This window comes from Oncorhynchus keta, chromosome 19, assembly GCF_023373465.1.
Source record: "Oncorhynchus keta strain PuntledgeMale-10-30-2019 chromosome 19, Oket_V2, whole genome shotgun sequence".
In the NCBI taxonomy this organism is placed as follows: Eukaryota; Metazoa; Chordata; class Actinopteri; order Salmoniformes; family Salmonidae; genus Oncorhynchus; species Oncorhynchus keta.
Window position 1 is genome coordinate 43,095,504 of NC_068439.1, and position 26,759 is coordinate 43,122,262.

General features: G+C 43.8%; 1 protein-coding gene and 1 long non-coding RNA gene across 5 annotated transcripts; both read left to right on the forward strand.

Moving 5' to 3' along the window:
• The first annotated feature begins 912 nt into the window (after window positions 1-912).
• On the forward strand, window positions 913-2,956 carry LOC118379063 (protein S100-A1-like). Its single transcript, XM_035766074.1, has 3 exons — window positions 913-983; window positions 1,179-1,345; window positions 2,742-2,956. Exons 2-3 carry the CDS (start codon window positions 1,202-1,204, stop codon window positions 2,877-2,879), a joined length of 282 nt encoding a protein of 93 aa, XP_035621967.1. The 5' UTR covers window positions 913-983; window positions 1,179-1,201; the 3' UTR covers window positions 2,880-2,956.
• Window positions 2,957-19,912: 16,956 nt separating this feature from the next.
• LOC118379064 (uncharacterized) lies at window positions 19,913-26,673 on the forward strand. 4 transcript variants are annotated; one of them, XR_004824554.2, is made up of 4 exons: window positions 19,913-20,376; window positions 20,880-20,999; window positions 25,201-25,410; window positions 26,014-26,673. It is a non-coding gene; the product is annotated as an uncharacterized LOC118379064 (long non-coding RNA). The 4 variants fall into 4 exon arrangements; XR_004824553.2 differs by having other exon boundaries at window positions 19,914-20,372; XR_004824552.2 differs by lacking the exon at window positions 19,913-20,376 and adding an exon at window positions 20,383-20,637.
• Window positions 26,674-26,759: the final 86 nt, after the last annotated feature.

The following is a 26,759-nucleotide window of genomic DNA, read 5'->3' on the forward strand; positions in this document are numbered from 1 at the left end:
TGTGTATTTGAAATATTAACGGGATAGATCACCGAAGTTACAAAATGATTACGCACTACTTTTTAGAAGCAATAACACTGTAGGTTTCATTTTGATAGGGGTGAGTAATTATGAGGGTTTTTAAATCTCATGGTTTATCATCAGTCACATTAGTTCTTCAGATGACTTAGCCAAGTCATATTTATACTGTTGTATAATCAAAACAACAGTATAAACACATACTCTCTTAGTCACTGGGCTAAACGTTTAGCATTTCACTGTTAGTCTACACCTGTTGTTTACGAAGCATGTGACAAATAACATTTGATTTGACTTAAAAAATGCCTGTTTTAAATGACGGTTAGAGGGGCTGTGCTTTTAATGACGCCACTATAACAAACCATAAACAGGATAAACTCAAATATAACCTGATCTGGAATGCAAGTATTTACTGCAAGACAAAGAGAGCATGGACACACCCTGCCATTCAATGAAATGCCACGGACAGTGTAATAGAAAATGGACTTAGATAACTTAAACCATTTACCATCCTCTCTATATGCAGTTGTTGTTGCATGATACATGCATGATATATGAAGGCATACTGTTCACAAAAACACAAGAGAGGACAATGAATGTGTTGTATTCATTTGAGTTGCATGTTATGCAACTTTAGTGTATAGACTACTACTATTAATCACACAAACGCTATTAAGGCTAAGGATGATGCTATTAATATGGACAATACTTTTTTAGACAGCATATTCTACAGAGAATTTTTATATTTGCTAAAGCAGCTACCATGAAAAGTCAGGTCACACAGGGACATGCAGGAAGGGCGTAGCGTAGAGAGAGATGAGGGAGAGGAGAAAGAGGAGGGAACAGGGAAGGGCAGAGAGAAGGATGGAATCAAGGGGAGTGTCACAGGCCAGGTGCTGTTCTATATAAGCTCCTTCCCTTTCCACCCCCTCCGCACCTGACAGATTCTCCTATTCTACACACAGGTAAGACCGACAGGAAACTGAATACATTCTTAGACTGAACCTTAAAAGATAATACAGTAACTGTTATCAATTTAACATGTCTATTCTTCATTTTGTAAGTGCTTACTTACATAGTCCTCTTCATTCCTGTAAAGAACATAAGTCCTTCCACATATAAGCTACTTGCCTAGTACTTATAATAGTTTCTACCCCCAGGATCACCATCAACTTCAGACACCATGGCACAGCCCACATCTCTGGAAGCCTCCCTGGGAGCCATCATCATGACATTCCACAAGCACGCTGGTAGTGGAGATGCCAAGACCCTCAACAAAAAAGAGCTAACCAACCTCATCAAGGCAGAGCTGCCCAACATCGCTGGGGTGAGTCATTGCAACACCTCGGGCCAGTTTCCCGAACACAGATTAAGCCTATCGTCCTGGACTAAAAATAACTTTCAATGAAGAGTATCTATTAAGGTAGCTAGCAGATTGTAACGGGCTAATGTGATGCTCGCAGGCCTGAGCAATTCCAGTCCTTGTGGGCTTGATTGGTGTCACACTTTTCCCCTATCCCTAGCAAACACACCTGATTTAAAAAAGAAATGTGTTTTTAACTGAAGATCATGATTAGCTGCTTATTGGAGTCAGGTGTGTTAGGGCAAAAGTGTGTGCCCAGTCCTGCGAGAGGATAGGTACTGTTTGGCGTAGCACAGAGAATATTCAACCAACCTTAATTTAGGCAATTGTATCTTTCTCGATTCAGGCCAAACATGTATCTTCAAAAATGTCCGTGTCCAGTTGCAGATGGTCTGTTTCAATTTAGAAAATGCTCCGTTATTAAAATAAATGTTTTGCTCCATGAAGTAATCTAACAATGTGTACGCCACCGTCTTTTATTTTTCAAATCTTCTCTCATTGATCGAGACCGATGAGTGTCATCGTAACACTTTGGGGTGGACCCACCTGTCTCAATCAATGAGAAAAGATTTGAAAAAGAAAAGATGGCGACGAACACATTGTTAGATTACTTCATGGAGCAAAACATTATTATAATTCCGGATTTTATAAATTCAAACAAACCAATTGGACTCTGACAATTTGGCCGAATTGGTTGAAAATTCTCTGTGCTACGCCAAACGATCTGTATCTGGGAAACTGGCCCCTCTTGAGATAGTAAATGCTATTCTAATGCCACCTTTTATTGTTAAAGAGATACTTCAGGATTTTGGCAACTAAGCCCTTTATTTACTTTCCCAGTGTCCGATTATCTCATGGATACTATTTTTATGTCTCTGCATCTAGTGCGAAGGAAGTTAGAGGTAGTTTCACTAGCAAATTCTAACTAGCATTACCGCAATGATTAGAAGTCTATGGTATCTACTAGCATGCTAGCAGTTCCTTTAAACTGTACGCAGAGACATAGAAATTGTGCCAACGAGTTCATCTAACTATGGGTTCTAGATAAAGGTGTTCAATGCCAAAATCCTGAAGTAACCCTTTAAGTGTGTTGCGATTTGAATAAAAACAATTTAATGCTTTGTTTGATTGAACTTTGACTGATTGCATGGAGTCTCAGACATTCAGTGCGAATGACAATTAAATACAGAAATGTTAAGGTATTGTCTTTCTTTACTTGTGACAGATTTTTCATGTAGTAGGATCAATGTGCCCTTGAGCAAGGCACTTAACCCTAATTGCTCCTGTAAATTGCTCTGGTTAAGAGTGTCTGCTAAATGACTAAAATGTAAATGATCCTATATTACATTTGCATGAGCAGAAGGGTGGTCCTGAAGTAGATGACCTGATGACGATGCTGGACCAGGATGCTGACGGCTCCGTGGACTTCAAGGAGTACATTACCCTGATTGGATCCCTTGCCTACACATGCAACTGTGCCCTGTTGAGGAGTATGTGATTGGATGTTAAGACCTGCCTGCTTCCATCTGCTTTGTACATTACATTCTACATTAATAAATGGCAGTTTAATTTTAATTTGGTTTTTCGGGTGTTTACTTTGAGTGTTTTGTGTGAATAAGGGCTTTGTATGTGGAAGAATGTTTTTCCCATAGTTGCACTGGTTACTCCGGATGCTTTATCTGGACGTGGTTTGTCAGGACCTCCAACAGCCGAAGCTAAGTAGTAACATAAACATGATGCCTTCTAATTGTAGTCGCTGTACTCATAATATACAGGAGAACGATCGCCTTGCGGCTAAGATAGCTGTGCTGCAAGCTCAGCTTCAGATGCAATCGTTAGGCAAGGGTAATTTCAGTGTAGGAAAGGATGAAACAGCATCTGTGCCACCAGTAAATACAGATAGTAACGTTAGTATAAATCCCCTCGCACGGTCCCCGCAGCCGGACAACTTTCTCATGGTTTCCGGAGGGAAATGCTGTAGGAATGCTCAACCAGTGTCGCTCATTCAGCAGACAAACTTTCAACCGGTTTTCCCCAATAAGCAACTGGTTTTCCCCAATAAGCAGCGAGTCGGAGTCTGAGGCTGAGCCTTCTCTTGTCTCTACTCCTCCCGTTACGGGGTCAGAGACGCCGACACTTCCCACCATTAGCTCTGACAAATTGAAAACTCTAGTCATTGGCGACTCCATTACCCGCAGTATTAGACTTAAAATGACTCATCCAGCGATCATACACTGTTTACCAGGGCCAGGCCTACCGACGTTAAGGCTAATCTGAAGATGGTGCTGGCTAAAGCTAAAACTGGTGAGTATAGAGATACTGTTATCCACGTTGGCACCAATGATGTTAGGAAGAAACAGTCAGGTCACCAAGCGCAACATAGCTTCAGAGTATAAATCAGCTAGAAAGATTTGTCGGCATCGAGTAATTGTCTCTGGCCCCCTCCCAGTTAGGGGAAGTGATGAGCTCTACAGCAGTCTCACAACTCAATCGCTGGTTGAAATGAGTTTTCTGCCCCTCCCAACAGATATAATTTGTAGATAATTGGCCCTCTTTCTGGGACTCACCCACAAACAGGACCAAGGAGTGACGGACTCCATCCTAGCTGGAGGGGTGCTCTCCTCTTATCTACCAACATAGACAGGGCTCTAACTCCTCTAGCTCCACAATGAAATAGGGTGCAGGCCAGGCATCGGGCTGTTAGCCAGCCTGCCAGCTTAGTGGAGTCTGCCACTAGCACAGTCAGTGTAGTCAGCTCAGTTATCCCCATTGAGAGAGTGTCTGTGCCTCAACCTAGGTTGGGCAAAAATAAACATGGCGGTGTTCGCCTTAGCAATCTCACTAGGATAAAGACCTCCTCCATTCCAGTCATTATTGAAAGAGATCGTGATACCTCACTTCTCAAAATAGGGCTACTTAATGTTAGATCCCTTACCTCAAATGCAATTATAGTCAATGAACTAATCACTGATCATAATCTTGATGTGATTGGCCTGACTGAAACATGGCTTAAGCCTGATGAATGTACTGTTAAATGAGGCCTCACCTCCTGGTAACACTAGTGACCATATCCCCCGTGCATCCCACAAAGGCAAATTTTAATTTACAAAAAAAAAGACGTTTTCGTCTTTTGAGCTTCTAGTCATGAAATCTATGCAGCCTACTCAATCACTTTTTATATCTACTGTTTACAGGCCTCCTGGGCCATATACAGCGTTCCTCATTGAGTTCCCTGAATTCCAATCGGACCTTGTAGTCATAGCAGATAATATTCTATTTTTTTGGTGATTTGCATTCAAAGAACACCATACATACTATGAAGCATGGGTGTGGAAACATCATGATTTGGGGCTGTGTTTCTGCAAAGGGACCAGGACGACTGATCCGTGTAAAGGAAAGAATGAATGGGGCCATGTATCGTGAGATTTTGAGTGAAAACCTCCTTCCATCAGCAAGGGCATTGAAGATGAAACGTGGCTGGGTCTTTCAGCATGACAATGATCCCAAACACACCGCCCGGGCAACGAAGGAGGGGCTTCGTAAGAAGCATTTCAAGGTCCTGGAGTGGCCTAGCCAGTCTCCAGATCTCAACCCCATAGAAAATCTTTGGAGGGAGTTGAAAGTCCGTGTGGCCCAGCAACAGCCCCAAAACATTACTGCTATAGAGGAGATCTGCATGGAGGAATGGGCCAAAATACCAGCAACAGTGTGTGAAAACCTTGTGAAGACTTACTGAAAACGTTTGACCTCTGTCATTGCCAACAAAGGGTATATAACAAAGTATTGCCGATAAACTATTGTTATTGACCAAATACTTATTTTCCACCATAATTTGCAAATAAATTCATTAATAATCCTACGATGTGATTTTCTGGATTTTTTTTCTTCTCATTTTGTCTGTCATAGTTGAAGTGTACCTATGATGAAAATGACAGGCCTCTATCATCTTTTTAAGTGGGAGAACTTGCACAATTGGTGGCTGACTAAATACTTTTTTGCCCCACTCCTACAGTGGCCAAGAAGTAGGCCTATTGACTAAAAAGTGTAGACATTTTACAATCAGAGTTCTTTGTAGTATGTTAAACACCATAGTTTAATGCTTAGCAAAGGTATGGAGAGCATATTGTATAGTTCTCACCGGTAACGCAATGAATGCTGGGGAGTATTTTTGAACTAATAATGTATTATTCTTTTGTTTTTGCTCAATCTGATTGGGTGGGCTTGGCGGGGCCTGGCTCCCCAGTGGGTGAGCCTGTGTCCACCCAGGCCTATGCCCCTGGCTGCTTATAAGGCAAAAGACCCAAACAGAGATCAATGTTTGGAAAGCTGATTGTTTCGCATGCGTTTATGAACATTGCAATCCCACCTGTGTGGCTAACAGGGATGTTGGCTACTACCAATGACATGTATACTGATATAATATAATTTTTGAACTGAAGAATAACATTCATTCCTATGGAGGACAGGTCATTCTAATGAGAACCAATATGGCTTCAGGGCCTCTCATTGACCAAAACATAGCATCAGCAATCTAGTGTTTATATAGATCATTGGCTAGGCCTACTACAGTGCTCTTTTTATTCTGTTTGTGAAGCAGTAGCAATTTCCTATGTAAAATATCTGATTAATTTAATTGCAATAAATGATTTTAGAGACCACTCTTTTTAAACAGGGTTTATTGTGCATGGTGTGACTACTGCAGCCCTTCTCACCACCGCCCCATTATATTACATACCGTGTATAGCAGAGACAGAGGCCCCGAATCGGTAGATTTTCCGAGTCTGATGCTCGATAAAGGAAGGTTGGGAGACATCTGGGCGCTCGGGGAGTCACATTAGCGCATCATCTGGCACCATTTGGAACAGTGTGTGTATTTTTGTGGTCGTTTCCGTTTAATTTCATTACAAATTCAATGTCTCTCTTCCATTTGGATTCATTTTTCTATCGTGAACTGCTATAGCCCTACAGTACGTGCGTGTGTCCAGTTTCAGTAATCTTATCACTAAAAACCGATGCGATATTAGGGCTAGGCCTACTCCATCTAAATAGCAGTTATGAATTTTTATTTTGCAGTATTTGCCTTTATGGCACCTTGCATTTTGTGATAGTAACGGTAGGGGTACCATATATAATTCATCGAAGGAGGCAAGAGTCGGATTTGAAAACGCTCACTTCTATGAAGGATGCTCTGGTTCGTATTAGTGAGTATACTGTGTCTGTGGTCATGTCAGCGTGTTTTGTCTGTGTTAACATGTTTTGTTATAGCCTATGACATTTTACAGGCTGATGATGATGCATGCTGGCAGTAAAGCCAAGGCTACCAGAAACAGATTGCTACCATTTTTTTTTCAGGTGTCTGATTTGTCCGCATTTTTGCCCTGTTGGACCACTCTTATTATGCTTTATATCTTCACAACAACATGGACTCTACAAGGGCATGGACTCTACAAGGTGTCGAAAGCGTTCCACAGGGATGTTGCACAATGTTGACTCCAATGCTTCCCTCAGATGTCAAATTGTCTGGATGTCCTTTGGGTGGTGGACCATTCTTGATACACATGGGGAAACTGTTGAGCGTGAAAAACCCAGCAGCATTGCAGTTCTTGACACACTGAAACCGGTGCACCTGGCACCTACTATCATACCCTGAATGGAATGTTCCTTTAAGCCTAGTGCACACCAACTGCCGATACGGAAATCCATTCATTTCAATGGGAGCCGGACTAGGTTGCAGTGTATGAAGTGTGTCGCATGCGTGGAATTTTTCCAACTTGCTTTGCCATGCTGTATCAGAAACAGAAGTAGATAAACCACAGAAGAAGGTGCTAACGTGTAGTGTGATTATTTTTGTTGTGATGCGGTGCATGGTTTGCGACAGTTATGTACCGTATGGCAATGTAATGATGCAGCCTGTGAAGTAGTGGTAAGAAAATAGGTGGGTAATGTCACGCTGGTATAAAGGATTTGGAGACAGGCACAGGAATACACAATAGGGGTTTTTAATATACACAAAACAAACATGTATACAAAAACACTGGGCTGTACTCAAACAAAAGAGCGAGGGTAAACCTTGTTGAATGACACGGGCCGATAACCATAATACACAATTTATAAAGCACGCAGTATTACCGCTGCACCACCGTGTAGGTACTCACACAACCAAAGGACATGGGAACAGTAACTGACAGAGGGAACAGAGGGCACATATATAGCATACTAATCAGGGGAAATGGGAACCAGGTGTGTGTAATCAGACAAGACAGTCCAGGGTTTATGACAATGAAACCTGTTCAGTGAAGCCTAGAAAACCGGTGAGTAGACCTTCGGAACTGGAGAACAGAATGAGCAGCAGTAACGGGGATCCTTTACAGGTAAACTCTGATCGAGGTGAAAAAAGTAACACACCCTATACTTTCAATGCATTTTTCGCAAAAGGTGGGTTAACTGTAAAAAAAATGTAATTAAATAAAAGGTAGGTAGCCAAGCTAAGTAGTGCTCGCAGGCCACTACACATAGACAACTACCCACAATCACAGGTGGGAAAAGGCCTGCCTAAGTATGATCCCCAATCAGAGACAACGATAGACAGCTGCCTTTGATTGGGAACCACACTCTGCCAGAAACAAAGAAATAAAGAACATAGAATTCCCTCCCAAATCACACCCTGACCAAACAAATAGAGACATAAGAAGGCTCTCTAAGGCCAGGGCGTGACATGCACTTAGAGTTTGGACTTCTGTTTTGAAGCTATAAGAATGACAATTGTTCATTTTTTATTAAAAGTATGTGTTGTATGTGTGTGCTTAGCGTGACTTTCACCCTGATATTAGCTACTAGGTAGCTACTAGGTAGCTACTTCACACGCACCTGCGCATAATCAGACTCACCTGGACTCCATCACTTCCCTGATTACCTTCCCTATACATGTCACTCCCTTTGGTTCCTTCCCTAGGCGTTATTGTTTCTGTTTCAGTTTCATGTCTGTGCGTTGTTTGTGTTTTTTGTTTTGTATTATGTTGCGTTTATTTATTAAAACACTCCCTGAACTTGCTTCCTGACTCTCAGCGCACATCGTTACAGTACTGTAGATATGTGGTGGAGTAGGGGCTTGAGGGCACACAGTGTGTTGTTAAATCTGTGAATGTAATGTTTTTAAAATGTTATAAACTGCCTTAATTTGGCTGGACCCCAGGAAGAGTAGCTGCTGATTTGGCAGATCCAATGGGGATCCATAATACAAATACCCTTCACTACTCCACTGATCGCTGATGACATTTCAGTGATGTCATTTCAGTAGCTTTGACACAACATTTACATTTACATTTAAGTCATTTAGCAGACGCTCTTATCCAGAGCGACTTACAAATTGGTGCATTCACCTTATGACATCCAGTGGAACAGCCACTTTACAATAGTGCATCTAAATCTTTTAAGGGGGGTGAGAAGGATTACTTTATCCTATCCTAGGTATTCCTTAAAGAGGTGGGGTTTCAGGTGTCTCCGGAAGGTGGTGATTGACTCCGCTGTCCTGGCGTCGTGAGGGAGTGTGTTCCACCATTGGGGAGCCAGAGCAGCGAACAGTTTTGACTGGGCTGAGCGGGAACTGTACTTCCTCAGTGGTAGGGAGGCGAACAGGCCAGAGGTGGATGAACGCAGTGCCCTTGTTTGGGTGTAGGGCCTGATCAGAGCCTGGAGGTACTGAGGTGCCGTTCCCCTCACAGCTCCGTAGGCAAGCACCATGGTCTTGTAGCGGATGCGAGCTTCAACTGGAAGCCAGTGGAGAGAGCGGAGGAGCGGGGTGACGTGAGAGAACTTGGGAAGGTTGAACACCAGACGGGCTGCGGCGTTCTGGATGAGTTGTAGGGGTTTAATGGCACAGGCAGGGAGCCCAGCCAACAGCGAGTTGCAGTAATCCAGACGGGAGATGACAAGTGCCTGGATTAGGACCTGCGCCGCTTCCTGTGTGAGGCAGGGTCGTACTCTGCGGATGTTGTAGAGCATGAACCTACAGGAACGGGCCACCGCCTTGATGTTAGTTGAGAACGACAGGGTGTTGTCCAGGATCACGCCAAGGTTCTTAGCGCTCTGGGAGGAGGACACAATGGAGTTGTCAACCGTGATGGCGAGATCATGGAACGGGCAGTCCTTCCCCGGGAGGAAGAGCAGCTCCGTCTTGCCGAGGTTCAGCTTGAGGTGGTGATCCGTCATCCACACTGATATGTCTGCCAGACATGCAGAGATGCGATTCGCCACCTGGTCATCAGAAGGGGGAAAGGAGAAGATTAATTGTGTGTCGTCTGCATAGCAATGATAGGAGAGACCATGTGAGGTTATGACAGAGCCAAGTGACTTGGTGTATAGCGAAAATAGGAGAGGGCCTAGAACAGAGCCCTGGGGACACCAGTGGTGAGAGCGCGTGGTGAGGAGACAGATTCTCGCCACGCCACCTGGTAGGAGCGACCTGTCAGGTAGGACGCAATCCAAGCGTGGGCCGCGCCGGAGATGCCCAACTCGGAGAGGGTGGAGAGGAGGATCTGATGGTTCACAGTATCGAAGGCAGCCGATAGGTCTAGAAGGATGAGAGCAGAGGAGAGAGAGTTAGCTTTAGCAGTGCGGAGCGCCTCCGTGATACAGAGAAGAGCAGTCTTAGTTGAATGACTAGTCTTGAAACCTGACTGATTTGGATCAAGAAGGTCATTCTGAGAGAGATAGCGGGAGAGCTGGCCAAGGACGGCACGTTCAAGAGTTTTGGAGAGAAAAGAAAGAAGGGATACTGGTCTGTAGTTGTTGACATCGGAGGGATCGAGTGTAGGTTTTTTCAGAAGGGGTGCAACTCTCGCTCTCTTGAAGACGGAAGGGACGTAGCCAGCGGTCAGGGATGAGTTGATGAGCGAGGTGAGGTAAGGGAGAAGGTCTCCGGAAATGGTCTGGAGAAGAGAGGAGGGGATAGGGTCGAGCGGGCAGGTTGTTGGGCGGCCGGCCGTCACAAGACGCGAGATTTCATCTGGAGAGAGAGGGGAGAAAGAGGTCAGAGCACAGGGTAGGGCAGTGTGAGCAGAACCAGCGGTGAACCAGCGGTGAGCACAACCTGGTCTTTTCAACTAATCTGTGAGCTAATGAGTCAGTGTACAATTTATAGTGTATGAGTGTGCGTGTGCCTTGAAGGAAGCAATAAGCACATGGACATTCTTTGGAAAGACTGTATCGAAGGCCTGTCAATCAAAGCAACAGCTGGGCACCACAGAGGAGAGTGGAAAACGAATAACAAGAATGTTGCTGTTGCGGCTAGCTCTCAGTCTCACATCAGAATTAGATATTCATCCATGTTTCTCAAACGTCAAATTTCGAAGTGTTTAAGGTTAAGTTTAGGTATTAACTCGGAATGGTTTGGCATAGGCTTAAAACAAAAATCTAAAAAACAACTTTCTATCTCTGGATTTGAACTTGCAACCTTTGGAATCAGAGGCTTACACCTATCCACAATACCCTTCCACAACACCCTAGCAAAACCAAAACCTACTTGGAGGTAAGTGCCTGGTTTCCACGGCAACTCCCTACGTCCTCCGACATGGAAGGACATTGAATACTGACTTGTATCACCGGTGACCAGGCTGGCTGTTGACCATACCACTATGTGAAGTGCTTATGCAAGGAGAATTAGGGCTCCTGAAGTGCAGACATAGATAGCAATAGAGACATAGGCACATTTCAAAGCCAAGGGGTAATTTATGTTTGATGTAACAGAGAGTTTGCAGTGGAATAGGTCTTTGAGATTGTAATCTATAGTCTATGCTACATAGCCCAAAACAAGTGACAGATGGGCATCTGCACTATATCCAGGTGATGAGGATGATAGACATTCTCTGAATAAAGATTTCCCAATATGTTTAAATAATCATCTTATTTCCATATTGATAGATACCAGGGTTGGGTTCAATTCCATTTCAGCTCAGTCAATTCAGGAAGATTGTACGGAGTAGGTCTGTTGGTGATGTAGTAGTAGTACTATTGTAGTAATTGAGTTTTGAACTTTATTGTAGACCGATTATTGTTGACTATTATTTTAATGTCATTTCAGAATTTAGATACTTTTGTTTCACCTAAATGGCCTAAGAGCCACTTTGAGATTCGGGACATTTGGCTCCTTGTCGACAAATATTTTTCTAATTACACTTTTTGATTAACAGTGAGAGTAAAGAAGGGGGAAAAATAACAAGTAAAGAAGGAAAATGATATTTGCCTTTTTGTCTCGTCATATTGGATGACATCCGCTGATGCACATGCACCACACATTCTCAAGCCTTCTCTCCATAGGCTTGACGTGTCTTCATAGTCTTCACAAAATCCGTTCTTCTTTGAAAGTTTAAAGTTTGTCTAAGAATTACATACATATTTTTCTAAAGAAAAACAACACAAGATATGACTGATAAATTACAAATGCGTGCATTACAAACAAAATATCTCCTCTTGAGATGTGTTGCCTGTTGGCGAGGTGTTCGGTTCTTGATGCATTCAGAAGTTGGGACAGGAACGCGGTTGCATGCACTCTCATTCATGAGCATGCTGTTCTAAAGACACATGCAAAGAATCAGTTTTGTCAGGTCTCGAACCAAAGAGGCGACCCAGCTAGCACATTTGGTTCCTTGAATGTTGTGGTTATGTTACAGTGCCTTGCAAAAGTATTCATGGCCCTTGGATTTCTTCACATTTTATTGTGTTACAAAGTGGGATGAAAATGGATTTAATTGTAATTTCATTGTAAATATTATTTAAAGATTGATAGAAATGAAATAACTAAAATATAGTCAATACATGTAATAAAAGCCTTTGGCAGCGATTACAGCTGACCTGTGCGTCTTCTTGGGTAAGTCTCTAAGAGCTTTACACACCTGGATTGAAAAATATTATCTACATTATTATCTTCATCATCCTTTCAAGTCAAAACTGTGACCTGGCCACTCAGGAACATTCACTGTGGTAAGCAACTCTAGTGTAGATTTGGCCTTGTATAGTAGGTTATTGTCCTGCTGAAAGGTGAATTTCTCTCCCAGTGTCTGGTGTGAAGCAGACTGAAGCAGGTTTTCCTCTAGGATTTTGCCTACGCTTTGCCACATCCTGTTTCTTTTTATCCATGAAAACTCCCCAGTATTAGCCGATGTCAATCATACCCGTGATGCAGCCACCACCATGCTTGAAAATAAGGAGGCATTTACTCAGTGTTGTGTTGGATTCGCTGGGGAGAGTGAGCCATTGGTGGTTAATGCGCTTTTGATGGAAATGTGTCGTATGGTGGCAGATCATCTGGGGGTTGGAATGGCCGTCTTCTCCCCCTCAATGGAGTTCCTTCAGGTTGGGGAAGGTATTTACCTCCTGTTTCTGCAGTGGTGAAGCGTTGCTTATGTAACAGTATAACTTTAGACCGTCCCCTCGCCCATACCCGGGCGCGAACCAGGGACCCTCTGCACACATCAACAACAGTCACCCACGAAGGATCGTTAACCATCGCTCCACAAAAGCCACGGCCCAAAAGCCACGGCCCAAAAGCCAAGGCCATCAGACTGTTAAATAGCCGTCACTAGCCGGCTACCACCCGCTTACTCAACCCTGCACCTTAGCGGCTGCTGCCCTAATATACATAGACATGGAATCACTGGCCACTTTAATAATGGAACACTAGACACTTTAATAATGTGTACATATTGCTTTACTCATCTCATATGTAAATACTCTATTCTACTTGTATTTTAGTCAATGCCATTGCTCGTCCTAATATTTAATAATTTTGAAAATCCATTATTTTACTTTTAGATTTGTGTATTGTTGGGAATTGTTAGATACTACTGCACCTTTGAAGCCCTGACTTTAAGTTATCTCTGTTTTCGTTATTATTTGGATTAGGTCAGTGTATGACGAGGGTGGGTATGCTTGTTTGGCTTGTCTAGGGTTTTTGTATATCTAGCTTTTTTGTATTTCTAGTTTTTTTGTAAGTCTAGGTAATTGTATGTCTATGGTGGCCTGAATTGGTTCCCAATCAGAGGCAGCTGTTTATCGTTGTCTCTGATTGGGGATCCTATTTAGGTTACCATTTTCCCTTTTGGTTTCGTGGGTTCTTGTCTATGTGTAGTTAATATAATAATAATATATGCCATTTAGCAGACGCTTTTATCCAAAGCGACTTACAGTCATGTGTGCATACATTCTACGTATGGGTGGTCCCGGGATCGAACCCACTACCCTGGCGTTACAAGCGCCATGCTCTACCAACTGAGCTACAGAAGGACCACGTTGCCTTTCAGCACTAGTTTTGTATAGCAGCACGTTTGTGTTGTTAGTTTGTTCAGTGTTCTTTCTTCATTAAAAGAAGAATGTATGCATATCACGCTGCACCTTGGTCTCCTCATTACAACGATCGTGACAATGCCCACATTCTCTTGACATGAGCAGAAGGGTGTTTGACTGTTTTGGTTGTATGTTGTGTGGAGTGTGAATGACAACAAGTGTGAATTAAGTGTGAATGACAACAAATTACAGAAATCCTAATGTTTTGTCTTCCTATATTATATTGATATAAGCAGAATGATGACAATGCTGGACCAGAACACTGACGGTTCTGTGGACTTCAAGGAGTACATCACCCTGATTGGATCCCTTGCATGTGCAACTGTGTTCTATAGTGGAAAATGCCTGCTTCCATATTCTTTGTACAGTGTATTACATTACACTAGTGCACCCTGCCCTTCTGAGCGGTAAATCATTTGAAATTAATAATTTGATTCAATGCAATTCTCCCCTCCTTTAAATCAAATATGAATCTGTTCAGATTTTTGGTACCTGGATAGGCTACCAATGTTATCATCTCTGGAGGTGTCACGCCTTGGTCATTGTATTTTGTGTTTTCGTTATATGTTTGGTCAGGCCAGGGTGTGACATGGGTTTATGTTGTTGTATTTCGTATTGGGTTTTTTGTATTATTGGGATTGTGGCTGAGTAGGGGTGTTGTATGGGCTTGGCTGCCTGAGGCGGTTCTCAATCAGAGTCAGGTGATTCTCGTTGTCTCTGATTGGGAACCGTATTTAGGTAGCCTGGTTTCGCTTTGTATTTCGTGAGTGATTGTTCCTCTCTCTGTGTAGTTTCACCAGATAGGCTGTAATTAGGTTTCACGTTCCGTTTGTAGTTTTGTATTTTGTATCGTTATTTCATGTGTCACTTTTTCTATTAAAGTCATGAGTAACCACTACGCTGCATTTCGGTCCGACTCTCTTTCCACAAACGAAGAACGAGGTTACAGAATCACCCACCACACTCGGACCGAGCAGCGTGTTAACAGGCAGCGACAGCTTGAACAGCGAAGGGAGGACGTTATGGATAGCAGAGGCATGGAGTATACGACGTGGGAAGAAATCGACAGGTGGGCGGCCGACCCAGAGAGAGTGCAGGTGCCCGCCTGGGATTCGCTGGAGCAATGCGAAGAGGGCTATAGGCGAATGGAGTCAAAAAGAAAGACAGTCGGCGCAGAGCGAAAACCGAAAGTAACCCCCAAATTGGGGGAGGGCGCAGAGAGAGTGGCTGAGTCAGGGTTCAGACCTGAGCCAACTCTCCCTGTTAATCGTGAAGAGCAGTTGCAGTGGGAGAGGCTGCACCACTTGGAGAATTAGACATGGGAGGAGGAATTAGACGGAAAAGGACCCTGGGCTCAGCCTGGAGAATATCGCCGTCCCAAGGAAGAAATAGAGGCGGCTAAAGCGGAGGAGGCAGCACGGCGACGCGGTTGGAAGCCCGAAAAGCAGCCCAAAAAAAATATTGGGGGGCTAAAGGGAGTATGGCTATGCCAGGTAGGAGACCTGCGCAAACTCCCTGTGCTCACCGTTGGGCTAGAGAGACCGGGCAGACACCGTGTTATGCTATGGAGCGCACGGTGTTTCCAGTGCAGGTGCATAGCCCGGTGCGGTTCATACCAGCCCTTCGTATTGGCCGGGCTAGAGTGGGCATCGAGCCAGGTAAGCTTGGGCAGGCTCGGTGCTCAAGAGCTACAGTGCGCCTGCACGGTCCGGTCTATCCAGAGCCACCTCCACACACCAGTCCTCCGGTAGCAGCTCCCCGCACCAGGCTTCCTGTGCGTGTCCTCAATCCTGTAGCACCAGTTCCAGCACCACGCACCAGGCCTTCTGTGCGCCTCGCCTGTTCAGCACAGCCAGAGCCTTCCTTCCCTCCTGCGCTGTCGGAGTCTCCCGCCTGTTCAGCACAGCCAGAGCCTTCCTTTACTCCTGCGCTACTGGAGTCTCCTGTCTGTTCAGCGCTATCAGAGCCTTCCTTCCCTCCTGCGCTGTCGGAGTCTCCCGCCTGTTCAGCGCTATCAGAGCCTTCCTTCTCTACAGCGCTGCCGGAGCCTCCTGCCTGTTCGGAGCAGCCTGAGCTGTCAGTCTGCATGAAGCAGCCAGAGCTGCCAGTCTGCAAGGAGCTGCTAGTCTGCAAGGTGCTGCCAGCCTGCATGGAGCAGTCAGAGCTGTCAGCCTGCATGGAGCAGTCAGAGCTGTCAGTCTGTATGAAGCAGCCAGAGCTGTCAGTCTGCATGAAGCAGCCAGAGCTGTCAGTCTGCAAGGAGCTGCTAGTCTGCAAGGAGCTGTCAGTCTGCAAGGTGCTGCCAGCCTGCATGGAGCAGTCAGAGCTGTCAGCCTGCATGGAGCAGTCAGAGCTGTCAGCCTGCATGGAGCAGTCAGAGCTGTCAGTCTGCATGAAGCAGCCAGAGCTGTCAGTCTGCATGAAGCAGCCAGAGCTGTCAGTCTGTAAGAAGCAGCCAGAGCTGTCAGTCTGCATAGAGCAGCTAGATCCGCCAGTCAGCCATGATCTTCTAGATCTGCCAGACAACCAGTCTCTTCCAGATCTACCAGTCAACCAGTCTCTTCCAGATCTGCCAGTCAACCAGAATCTTCCAGATCTGCTAGTCAACCAGAATCTTCCAGTTCCGCCAGCCAGCCAGGATCTACCGGAGCCTACTACCTGCCTGAGCTTCATCTCAGAACTGGGCTTCCTCTCAGTACTGGGCTTCCTCTCAGTACTGGGCTTTCTCTCAGTACTGGGCTTCCCCTCAGTTCCGGGCTGCCCCTCAGTTCCGGGCTGCCCCTCAGTTCCGGGCTGCCCCTCAGTCCCGAGCTGCCCCTCAGTCCCGAGCTGCCCCTCAGTCCCGAGCTGCCCCTCAGTCCCGAGCTGCCCCTCAGTCCCGAGCTGCCCCTCAGTCCCGAGCTGTCCCTCAGTCCCGAGATGCCCCTCAGTCACGAGCTGCTCCTCAGTTCTGTGGGGTTCTGGGTGAGGACTATTAGGCCATGGTCGGCGGCGAGGGTGGATTATCCCAGGACGCGAAGGGGAGGAACTAGGACATTAATGGAGTGGGGTCCACGTCCCGAGCCGGAACCGCCACCATGGACAGACGCCCACCCCGACCCTCCCTATGGTTTTGAGGTGCGTCCGGGAGTCCGCACCTTAGGGGGGTTCTGTCACGCCTTGGTCATTGTATTTTGTGTTTTCATTATATGTTTGGTCAGGCCAGGGTGTGACATGGGTTTATGTTGTTGTATTTCGTATTGGGGTTTTTGTATTATTGGGATTGCGGCTGAGTAGGGGTGTTGTATGGGCTTGGCTGCCTGAGACGGTTCTCAATCAGAGTCAGGTGATTCTCGTTGTCTCTGATTGGGAACCGTATTTAGGTAGCCTGGTTTCGCTTTGTATTTCGTGGGTGATTGTTCCTGTCTCTGTGTAGTTTCACCAGATAGGCTGTAATTAGGTTTCACGTTCCGTTTGTAGTTTTGTATTTTGTATCGTTATTTCATGTGTCACTTTTTCTATTAAAGTCATGAGTAACCACTACGCTGCATTTCGGTCCGACTCTCTTTCCACAAACGAAGAACGACGTTACAGGAGGAATGTAAAAAAATCAACCATATTTCCCTTTGGATCATGGCACTGGCTTTCATGACCGTTACTTAAGTCAGCAAGCAAGATGTGCGAAATAGCAGCTTGCTGCCTTGTGTGTCACTGACTTGGTGGAGTGTGTTTTGATAGGCCTACCATGAACCCATGTTATCCATATCTATTAAAAAACGTATTCTACAATAGAAATAGAGTTAGGCCTACTATTTTGATGCATGATTGCAATGCAATTCCCCCATTTTGCGATTCAAAATGTGTCTGGATATACTGGTAGTATTTTCAACTCCCATTGGCCTATTTCCTGTCGGATCATGGAGCATGCTTTCTCTTTAAAATTCAATGTTTTGATAGGCCCATTATGAACCCTATATCTATTGTAAAAACAGTAGGCCTGTAGGTTAGGGCTGGCCCAGCATGTCTGATGCGCAGGACGCACATCCAAACTAGGAGTGGGATGTACATTTCACCTCTCACAGAGTGGGCTGACTAATCTACCAGCTCACGTTTGTTGCCTATGTTTAGGCCTAGAGCTTGTTTGACTCATTGTGTACAGTACCTTGCTTTATTTAACAGCGTTATTTGAAAGTCTTTGAGGGTTAGTTTAAGAGTTGGGGAAAACAGGGCAGTGAGCCATAAGATCTGCCTTTGCAAATGTTATGCACAGGGAATAGGGTGCTATAAACGCAGCAGCACTGTTGATAGTATATCTTGGATTGCTGCATGTTGCATATTAATACTTCTAAAGAATCAAAATTGGGCTACAAGTGCTTACATAATTTATATTGTGACAGCATGATATCCCAGGGATACCGGATATTCCGAAACACAAAAACCAGGAAAATAAATTAAAAATACAAACACAAGAGGACGGGCTTCCTTTCAGCCTAAAATGAAGAAAATCAATGACCAAATCAACCGCAGTTGAGAGGCTTACAGTATTATAATATATTGTAGATTCTACATTAATAAATGGCTGTTTCATTTTCATTTCTTTGTTTTCTTTGTGAATAGGTTTTGTGGATTAAGGAATTTATAAGGAATGAAAGGTTTTATGAATAAAATAAAAACGAACTAGTAGGCTAATCCTGTACTCCCTGTTCACCCACGACTGCATGGCCAAACACGACTCCAACACAACAGGGGTAGGCCTGATCACCGAAAAAGATTAGACAGCCCATAGGGAGGGGGTCAGAGAACTGGCAGTGTGGTGCCAGGACAACGACCTCTCCCTCAATGTGAGTAAGACAAAGGAGCTTACCGTGGACTACAGGAAGAGGCGGGCCGAACAGGCCTCCATTAACATCAACGAGGCTATAGTGGAGCGGGTCGAGAGTTTCAAGTTCCTTGGAGTCCACATCACCAACGAACTATCATGGTCCAAATACACCAAGACAGTTGTGCCCTCGTTTCAGTCTCGCCCTCAGGAGACAAAATATTTGGCATGGGTCCCCAGATCCTCAAAAAATTATACAGCTGCACCATCGAGAGCATCCTGACTGGTTGCATCACCACCTGGTATGGCAACTGCTCGGCATCTGACCATAAGGCGCTGCATTGGGTAGTGCGTACGGCCCAGTACATCACTGGGGCAAAGCTTCCTGCAATCCAGGACCTATATAATAGGTGGTGTCAGAGGAAAGCCCATAAAATTGTCAGAGACTCCAGTCCCCCAAGTCATAGACTGTTTTCTCTGCTACCGCATGGCAAGTGGTACCGGAGCGCCAAGTCTAGGACCAAAAGGCTCATTAACAGCTTCTACCCCCAAGCCATAAGACTGCTGTGCAATTAATCAAATAATTACATTTTTGTACCCTGCTGCTACTCACTGTTTATTATCTATGCATAATTGGTTCACCCATACCTACATGTACCTATTACCTCGCTATTGTTATGTTATTGTGTTACTTTTTATTATTTTGTATTTTTTACTTTAGTTTATTTGGTAAATATTTTCTTAACTCTTCTTGAACTGCACTGTTGGTTAAGGGATTGTAAGTAAGCATTTCATGGTAAGGTCTACACTTGTTGTATTCGGCGCATGTGACAAATAAAGTTTGATTTGATGCTAAAATGGACTTTTGGGTATTAGAGTCCTCTATACATCTCTATGGGTTAACCCACTTGATGGGAATTGTAAAGTGGCTCATATAGCAAGAATCGCGACACTGCCCCCTCTGAATGCACCTTCCAGTTTTTTTTACTTCTCCGCCTCTTCACACGTCGGTGGGGCAGGGAAGAGAACCTGGGTCGCTGGATTGAAAGTCAAACACCATCGCGCTAATAGGGTTATCTCACCTGGTGGGAATTGTAAAAATGACTCATATAGTGATGATCACTACAAAATATGTTATGTTTGCTGTTAATAAATGGGCCAAAGACCCAAGTACGTTTTGTAAAGCATTTACGAACATTTGCAATCACACTTGACAGTGGTAAACAGGCATGTCCTGTAATACCATTTTTTGTACAGCAGTAATTTATTATGTAAAATATACATTTAATGGAGGCCACTTTAACATGGTTTATTAGGCTACACATGCTCTGACTACTGTAGCCCTTACCCCCGCCCCATTATATTGCAGTGTACCAGCAAGAGACCGAAATCCCTGAAGCGTGACAAGGTTGATGCGATTCCGTAAAGGAGGGCGGGAGAAATATATCAAGAGGGCAGGAGTAGCCTATCAAGCGCATAATCTGGCAAACACTCTGAAAGGGGTGTGTGCATTTTCATTATCGGATTATCGTTTAGACCTAAATTTAATTTCGTTACAAATTGAATTTCTCTCTTCCATTTGGATTGATTGTTCTATTGCGTTGAATAATGTAGGCTATAGCCTTACGCGGGTGCGTCCATTTCCAATTTTATTGCGCAAAACATATGCCATATTAAAGCAAGGCCTTCTCCATCTAAATAACGTGATCATCCAGGAGTTATGAATATCTATTTTGCAATATTTGCCTTCATGGCACCTGTTGTTATTGTTATGATAACGGTAGGGGTATCATGTGTAATTCATCGAAGGAGGCACAGTCGGATTGAACGCTCACTTCAATGATGGACGCTCTGGTTCGTGAGTAGCCTGTGTCTGTGATCGTGTCAGTGTGTGATTTGTCTGTGTTTACACGTGTTGTTGTTTTCCCGTTGTAGTTATAGCCTATGACATTTTATAGGCTAATGATGATGCATGCAGACAAATCTTCCTTTCACCCCTCCTTGTGGCGGGCAGAAATACCCCCCCCCAACCCCCTTCAGTTTCTATCCTCTCCGGGAGCATCGCTCCGATTACCGTGGAAGAAACCTTCCTATCATGGCGGCTAGATTCCAGGTGAAGGTAAGAAATGCGCTGTTCTGGTAACCAAGCCGGTAACAGACAGACATCGCATTGCACAGCAATTTGCGCTGTAATAGGCTATTTGGACAAATTGCTTGTGAGGACCAGTGGTATGTGGAGGATCCTGCCTGCACTCTAAAAAAAATGTTTTTATGGTGATTAACTGTCTGCCAGTAAATTAGGGGAGACCAGGGTTGTTTGTAACATAGGATAGTTGTAACACTCTCAATATCTCCAATCAGGAACAAGCTAGAATTATGTGACTGGCTGTGCACATGCTCAGTTTAGTCCTCAACCCTCATGTGAAGAAACACGGACCTGTGATAGACAGCAGATTTCATTGACAAGAATCTGATTTGGAGGTAAGAAATACTTTTTTTTAACCAAAATTGTTTTTGTGATGGCATTACCTGCATTGTAGTTAGATTCACCAAACTTGTATCAAGTTCATAACCAGTGTGTGTAGATTGATGTAAGATAACAATGCAAGGATCAGGGTTAGTTGTAACCAGCCTTCATGGGTATGGGTTCAGTGCTAGGAATGCAAATTATGGGCCTGTCATGCCAAATAGTGCCCGCCCTCCGCATCGCAATACGATTTGATGTGATTGTCTAACAAGTTGGAAGTCAAGGGTTGTTGAAATACTAGTCTATGTAAATTTGCTCTGTTTTCTTTCTCTCTGTTTCTCCCTCTCTCTCCCTCTCTCTCTCTCTTTCTCTCTCCGTCTCTCTCTCTGTCTTTCACTCTCTTCCCACCTCCCGCTTTCCCTCTCCCACTTTCATCCTCTCTGTCTGTCTGTCTGTCTGTCTGTCTGTCTGTCTGTCTGTCTGTCTGTCTGTCTGTCTGTCTGTCTGGCGAAGAAACCTAGCTAAGGGCAATTGGAGCTACCATAATTGCTCACACCTATCCATTTGATTGATCAAGGTTAACTTGTAGCTAGATACCTCAATATGACAGACAGATAACTAAATGTATAGCTAGCAACACGTAGATGACCAACCAGATGGCTAAATGTTGAAAAAAAGGTTGTTCAATAAATCCTTCCAGTGATCTAATTGAAGTTAATTATTAAACTTTACCCTGTGAATTTCTCTGCCCTACGAATGTTGCGACACTTGTTCGAGATCAGCGATGCCTTCATAGTATTCCACCTGATTGGAAAGATAAAACAAAATCTCCTCGAGGGATGCCCTTAAAGTGCAAGCTACATACATTCAGAAAGCTACAAAAACAGTTAGCTAGCTATCGTTTGCTAAATAAAACTGGCTGGCTAGCAAGCTGACAAATCAGGCTGAAGTACAGTGCATTCGTAAAGTATGCACTGTTATGTTTTGTTATGTTACAGCCTTATTCTAAAATGGAGTAAATAAAAAATGTTCCACATCACTCTACACACAATACCCCATGATGACAAAGTGGAAGCATTTTTTGCTAATTTATTGCAAATAAAAAACAAAAATACCTTATTTACATAAGTGTTCATAAGTGTTCTTTTCTATGAGACTCTAATTGAGCTCAGTGCATCCTGTTTCCATTGACCATCCTTGAGATGTTTCTACACCTTGATTGGAGTCCACCTGTGGTAAATTAAGTTGATTGGACATGATTTGGAAATTCACACATGTATAAGGTCCCACAGTTGAAAGTGCATGTCAGAGCAAAAACCAAGCCATGAGGTCGAAGGAATTGTCCGTAGAGCTCAGAGACAGGATTGTGTCGAAGGCACAGATCTAGGAAAGGGTCATTTCTGCATCATTGAAGGTCCCCAAGAACACAGTGGCCTCCATCATTCTTAAATGGAAAAAGTTTGAAACCATCAAGATTTTTCCTAGAGCTGGGCGCCCGGCCAATCAGGGTAATTGGGGGAGAAGGGCCTTGGTCAGGGAGGTGACCAAAAACCTGAAGGTCACTCTGGCAGAGCTCCAAAGTTCCTCTGTGGTGATGAGAGAACCTTCTAGAAGGACAACCATCTCTGCGGTACTCCACCAACCAGGCCTTTATGGTAGAGTGGCCAGACGGAAGCCACTTCTCAGTAAAAGGCACATGGCAGCCTGCTTGGTGTTTGCCAAAAGGCACCTAATGGACTCTTAGACCATGAGAAAGAATATTCTCTGGTCTGATAAAACCAAGATTGAACTTTTTGGCATGAATTCCAAGAGACACTTCTGGAGGAATCCTTGCACCATCCCTACGGTGAAGCATGGTGGTGGCAGCATAATGTTGTGGGGATGTTTTTCAGCAGCAGGGACTGGGAGACTAGTCAGGATTGGGGGAAAGATTAACAGAGCAAAGTACAGAGAAATTCTAGATGAAAACCTGCTCCAGAGTGCACCCGACCTAAGACTGGGGCGAAGGTTCATCTTCCAACTGGACAATGCAGGAGTGGTTTCGGGACAAGTCTCTGAATGTCTTTGAGTGGCCCAGCCAGAGCTCGGACTTGAACCCGATCAAACATCTCTGGAGAGACCTGAAAATCGCTGTGCAGTAACGCTCCCCATCCAACTTGACAGAGTTTGAGAGGATCTGAAGAGAAGAATGGGAGAAACTCCCAAAATATAGGTGTGCCAAGTGTGTAGCATCATGATACCCAAGTACTCAGTAAAGGGTCTGAATACTTAAATGTAATATTTCTTTTTATTTTGTTTCTTTTTGCAAAAATTTCTAAAAACACACTTTGGATTTGTCATTATGGGGTATTGTGTGTATATTGATGATTTAATATTTTTTTTAATCCATTTTAGAATAAGGCTGTAACGTAACAAAATGTGGAAAAAGTCAAGTGGTCTGAATACTTTCCGAATGTACTGTAAATACATAGCTAGCGATGTCCATCGAAAATCAATCTATTAACAGCTTCAATTATTTCTTCCTATTTGACAATATTTTCTTATATAAAGACAAATATCAAAGAAAGAGTTTTTTTCCTTTTCAGTATTTTCGGTCTTCTGAAGCAGTAAGTAGTCCGCAGGTATTCACCGTAAAAACAACGTCCTTGTAGAGCGATTCTGAGGTAATATATTTGCGCGGACCGAGTGAGCACTTATGAGGTGAAATAGATCTAGAACGTCGTCCCTCTTCAGCGACGCTACAAGGTAAAATAGAGCCAAGCAACCAGCATAGCAAAGGACTCTTTGTTTCATTACGTAGGCCAGTCAGAATTTTGAAGTTCAAGCAACAGCCCTATCAATGGAACCTAGAGGTCATTGAATCCCATTGTGACGCAGGCAGAAGGGACACTTTTTGGCATGACAGGTCCCACCAAGCCTGTACCCCAGGAATACCCTACCACTGTCACAACTGTGACTCTTATTCAGTGAGCATGTCCAAGATTCAGTCACACACACACACGCACGCACGCACGCAAACACACACACACACACACACACGCACGCACGCACGCACGCACGCACGCACGCAAACACACACACACACACACACACACACACACACACACACACACACACACACACACACACACACACACACACACACACACACACACACACACACACACACACACACACACACACACACACACACACACACACAGCACCCCTCTTGTCTCTCTCAAACTCACTCACACACACACGCAAACACACATGTGCACACACACCACAAACATTCAGCTGTTTTGTTCAGTTGTTGTTTAGTTGTCAGATGTTTTTATTTAGTTGAGAAGGGACAGTTAATGGAGTGTAAAAAGAATAAACATTTTATGATTTGTATTATTTTATTATTTCTGCCACACACAAATATATGTTCAACATGGCAATGTTGTTCTCATGGTCTGAATAAAGGATTTCAATATTTTGTTGCTTGTCATGATCTATGCAATTTTGCAAAATGTTACGTTTCACCCCAAGCCCTGTTACATCTGACCCGGGAGGTGGTGTAAAAATTGTAATTTCACTCCATGTATTTGAGGAAAAAGTCACACCTTGTCAGTTTGATTTAGATAAATAACACCTATACCAATTTGTAGCAGATGTAAGTTGTTCGTATCAAATTTTGAATTTAGTACCTCAAACAATCTCTGAGAAATTGACAAAAATGCAAAAAGTGTTACAGCCATCCCTGGTCTTCCCTACATACCATTTTATGGGGGGGATTTTTTTTTTAAATCGGCTGATTAGACTGAAGAACAAAATAGTACATTGATCATTAGGGTAGAATGCAGGAAGTAAATACTTTTAAACATTTTTGAGAAATTATTCTTGTTAATTATGTTTTTCCTTAAAGTGTACTATTCATATCTGTTTAGTTCTTTACCTACACACGCTACTTTGTCCTAAAAATACTTAGAATGTCTCAAACATGAACATTAATTTACTGTTCATGCATTCACAAGAGTTCAAATGTTAGTTACTTGTGTGATATCATGGTCTGAGTAAATGTATCAATTTACCATGTATATTCTGCATGTGGTAAACTCCTACTTACATTACTGTATGTAGTTTCACTTACTTACTGATTTAGTCCTCTGTATTCCGATGCAAAACATAAGGCATTCCACAAGTAAGCTGCTTGCCTAGTAGCCTACTTATAATAGATTCCACCCCCAGGATCTCCATGACCCTCAGACACCATGGCACAGCCCACACCCCCAGGATCACCATCACCCCCAGACACCATGGCACAGCCCACACTCCTGGAAGCCTCCCTGGGAGCCATCATCATGACATTCCACAAGCATGCTGGTAGTGGAGATGCCAAGACCCTCAGCAAGAAAGCTAACCAACCTCATCAAGGCAGAGCTGTCCATTATCGCTGTGGTGAGTCATTGCAAGACCTCGGGCCAGTTTCCCGGACACAGATTAAGCCTATAGCCCTGAACTAAAAAGCACCTTTCAATTAAGATTATCAGTTGAGCATGCCTTTTTTTTGTGAGGAGCGTCGTGCAATGTGATAAAAAGGAAATGCAGTACGTGCTGTTCTATAGCGCGTGCAAGGATATCCGAGTAAAAAGTATAAATTGTTTGCAGTAACGTTTTTTGTTGTAATATCGCAAACGGTCGTGCCAGTTTTAAAGTCCAGTACTAGGCTTAATCTGTGTCTGGGAAACTAGTCCTTCACAAACTAGCAAATGCTATTTTTATTGTTATGTGTTGTGATATTAATAAAACATTTACATGAAATAAAGTTGAATTGAGATTGACTGATTATAATGCATGGAGTCTCATTCATTTAGTAGCCTACTAATGACAGCAAAGTATAGATATCCTAATGTATTGTATTGTCTTCCTTGTGATCCAACCCCCCACACGTTTTCTTGACATGTGCGAAGTGTCAGCCATTCAGTGCGATTGACAACAAAATACTGCAATCCTAATATATTGTGTCTTCCTTGTGATCCTGTTTTACGTTGTCATGAGCAGAAGGGTGGTCCTGAAGGGGGATGACCTGAAGACGATGCTGGACCAGGACGGCGACGGAGCCCTGAACTTCATGGAGTACCTTACCCTGATTGTATCCCTTGCCTGCATGTGCAACTGCGTCCTGGAAGAGAAAACGTGTTTGCATTTCATGAAAAAACCTGCCTGCTTCCATCTGCTTTCTACAGTGTATTGCATTAGGCCTACATGTCACACTAATGTCTCATATCTCATTGAGTACATTGGGTAAATGCCATCCTCCCTGTGTCCACACGCAATGCACGCACGCCCGCACAGACACAAAGGCTTGCATAACTCGGCAATAATTATGAGACTGATCTTCAAATACATTTACCCACATGGATTCGTTGTCAGAAAGTAGCTCAGTTGGTAGTGCATGGCGCTTTCGATAACAGGATAGTGGGTTTGATTCCTGGGCACACCCGTTGTAAAATGTAGACGCGCATGACTAAATCGCTTTGGATAAAAGCCTCTGCTATAAATGGCGTATATTGTTAGATTATATTAAGATCTCAAGAATGCTGCTAAACAGAGCATAGCATGTGAGATAGTAAAGTGTGTGTAGGCTATGTGTAGGCCTAAGTATTTACCGTGATATGTTTTATTTTTGCTGCTAATAAATGGGCAAAATCCCCAACCAAAGATCCACGTTTGGAAAGTGGTTTGTTTTGCACACGTTTATGAACATTTGCAATCCCGCCTGTGCTATAGACTCTAGTGTACTTTTT

What these genes read in the sequence shown, in the direction of transcription:
- LOC118379063 (XM_035766074.1), top strand. Translation starts at nt 1,202, where the DNA reads ATGGCACAGCCCACATCTCTGGAAGCCTCCCTGGGAGCCATCATCATG. An exon ending in AGCTGCCCAACATCGCTGGG is followed by an intron (nt 1,346 to 2,741) that starts GTGAGTCATTGC and finishes TTGCATGAGCAG; the next exon opens with AAGGGTGGTCCTGAAGTAGA.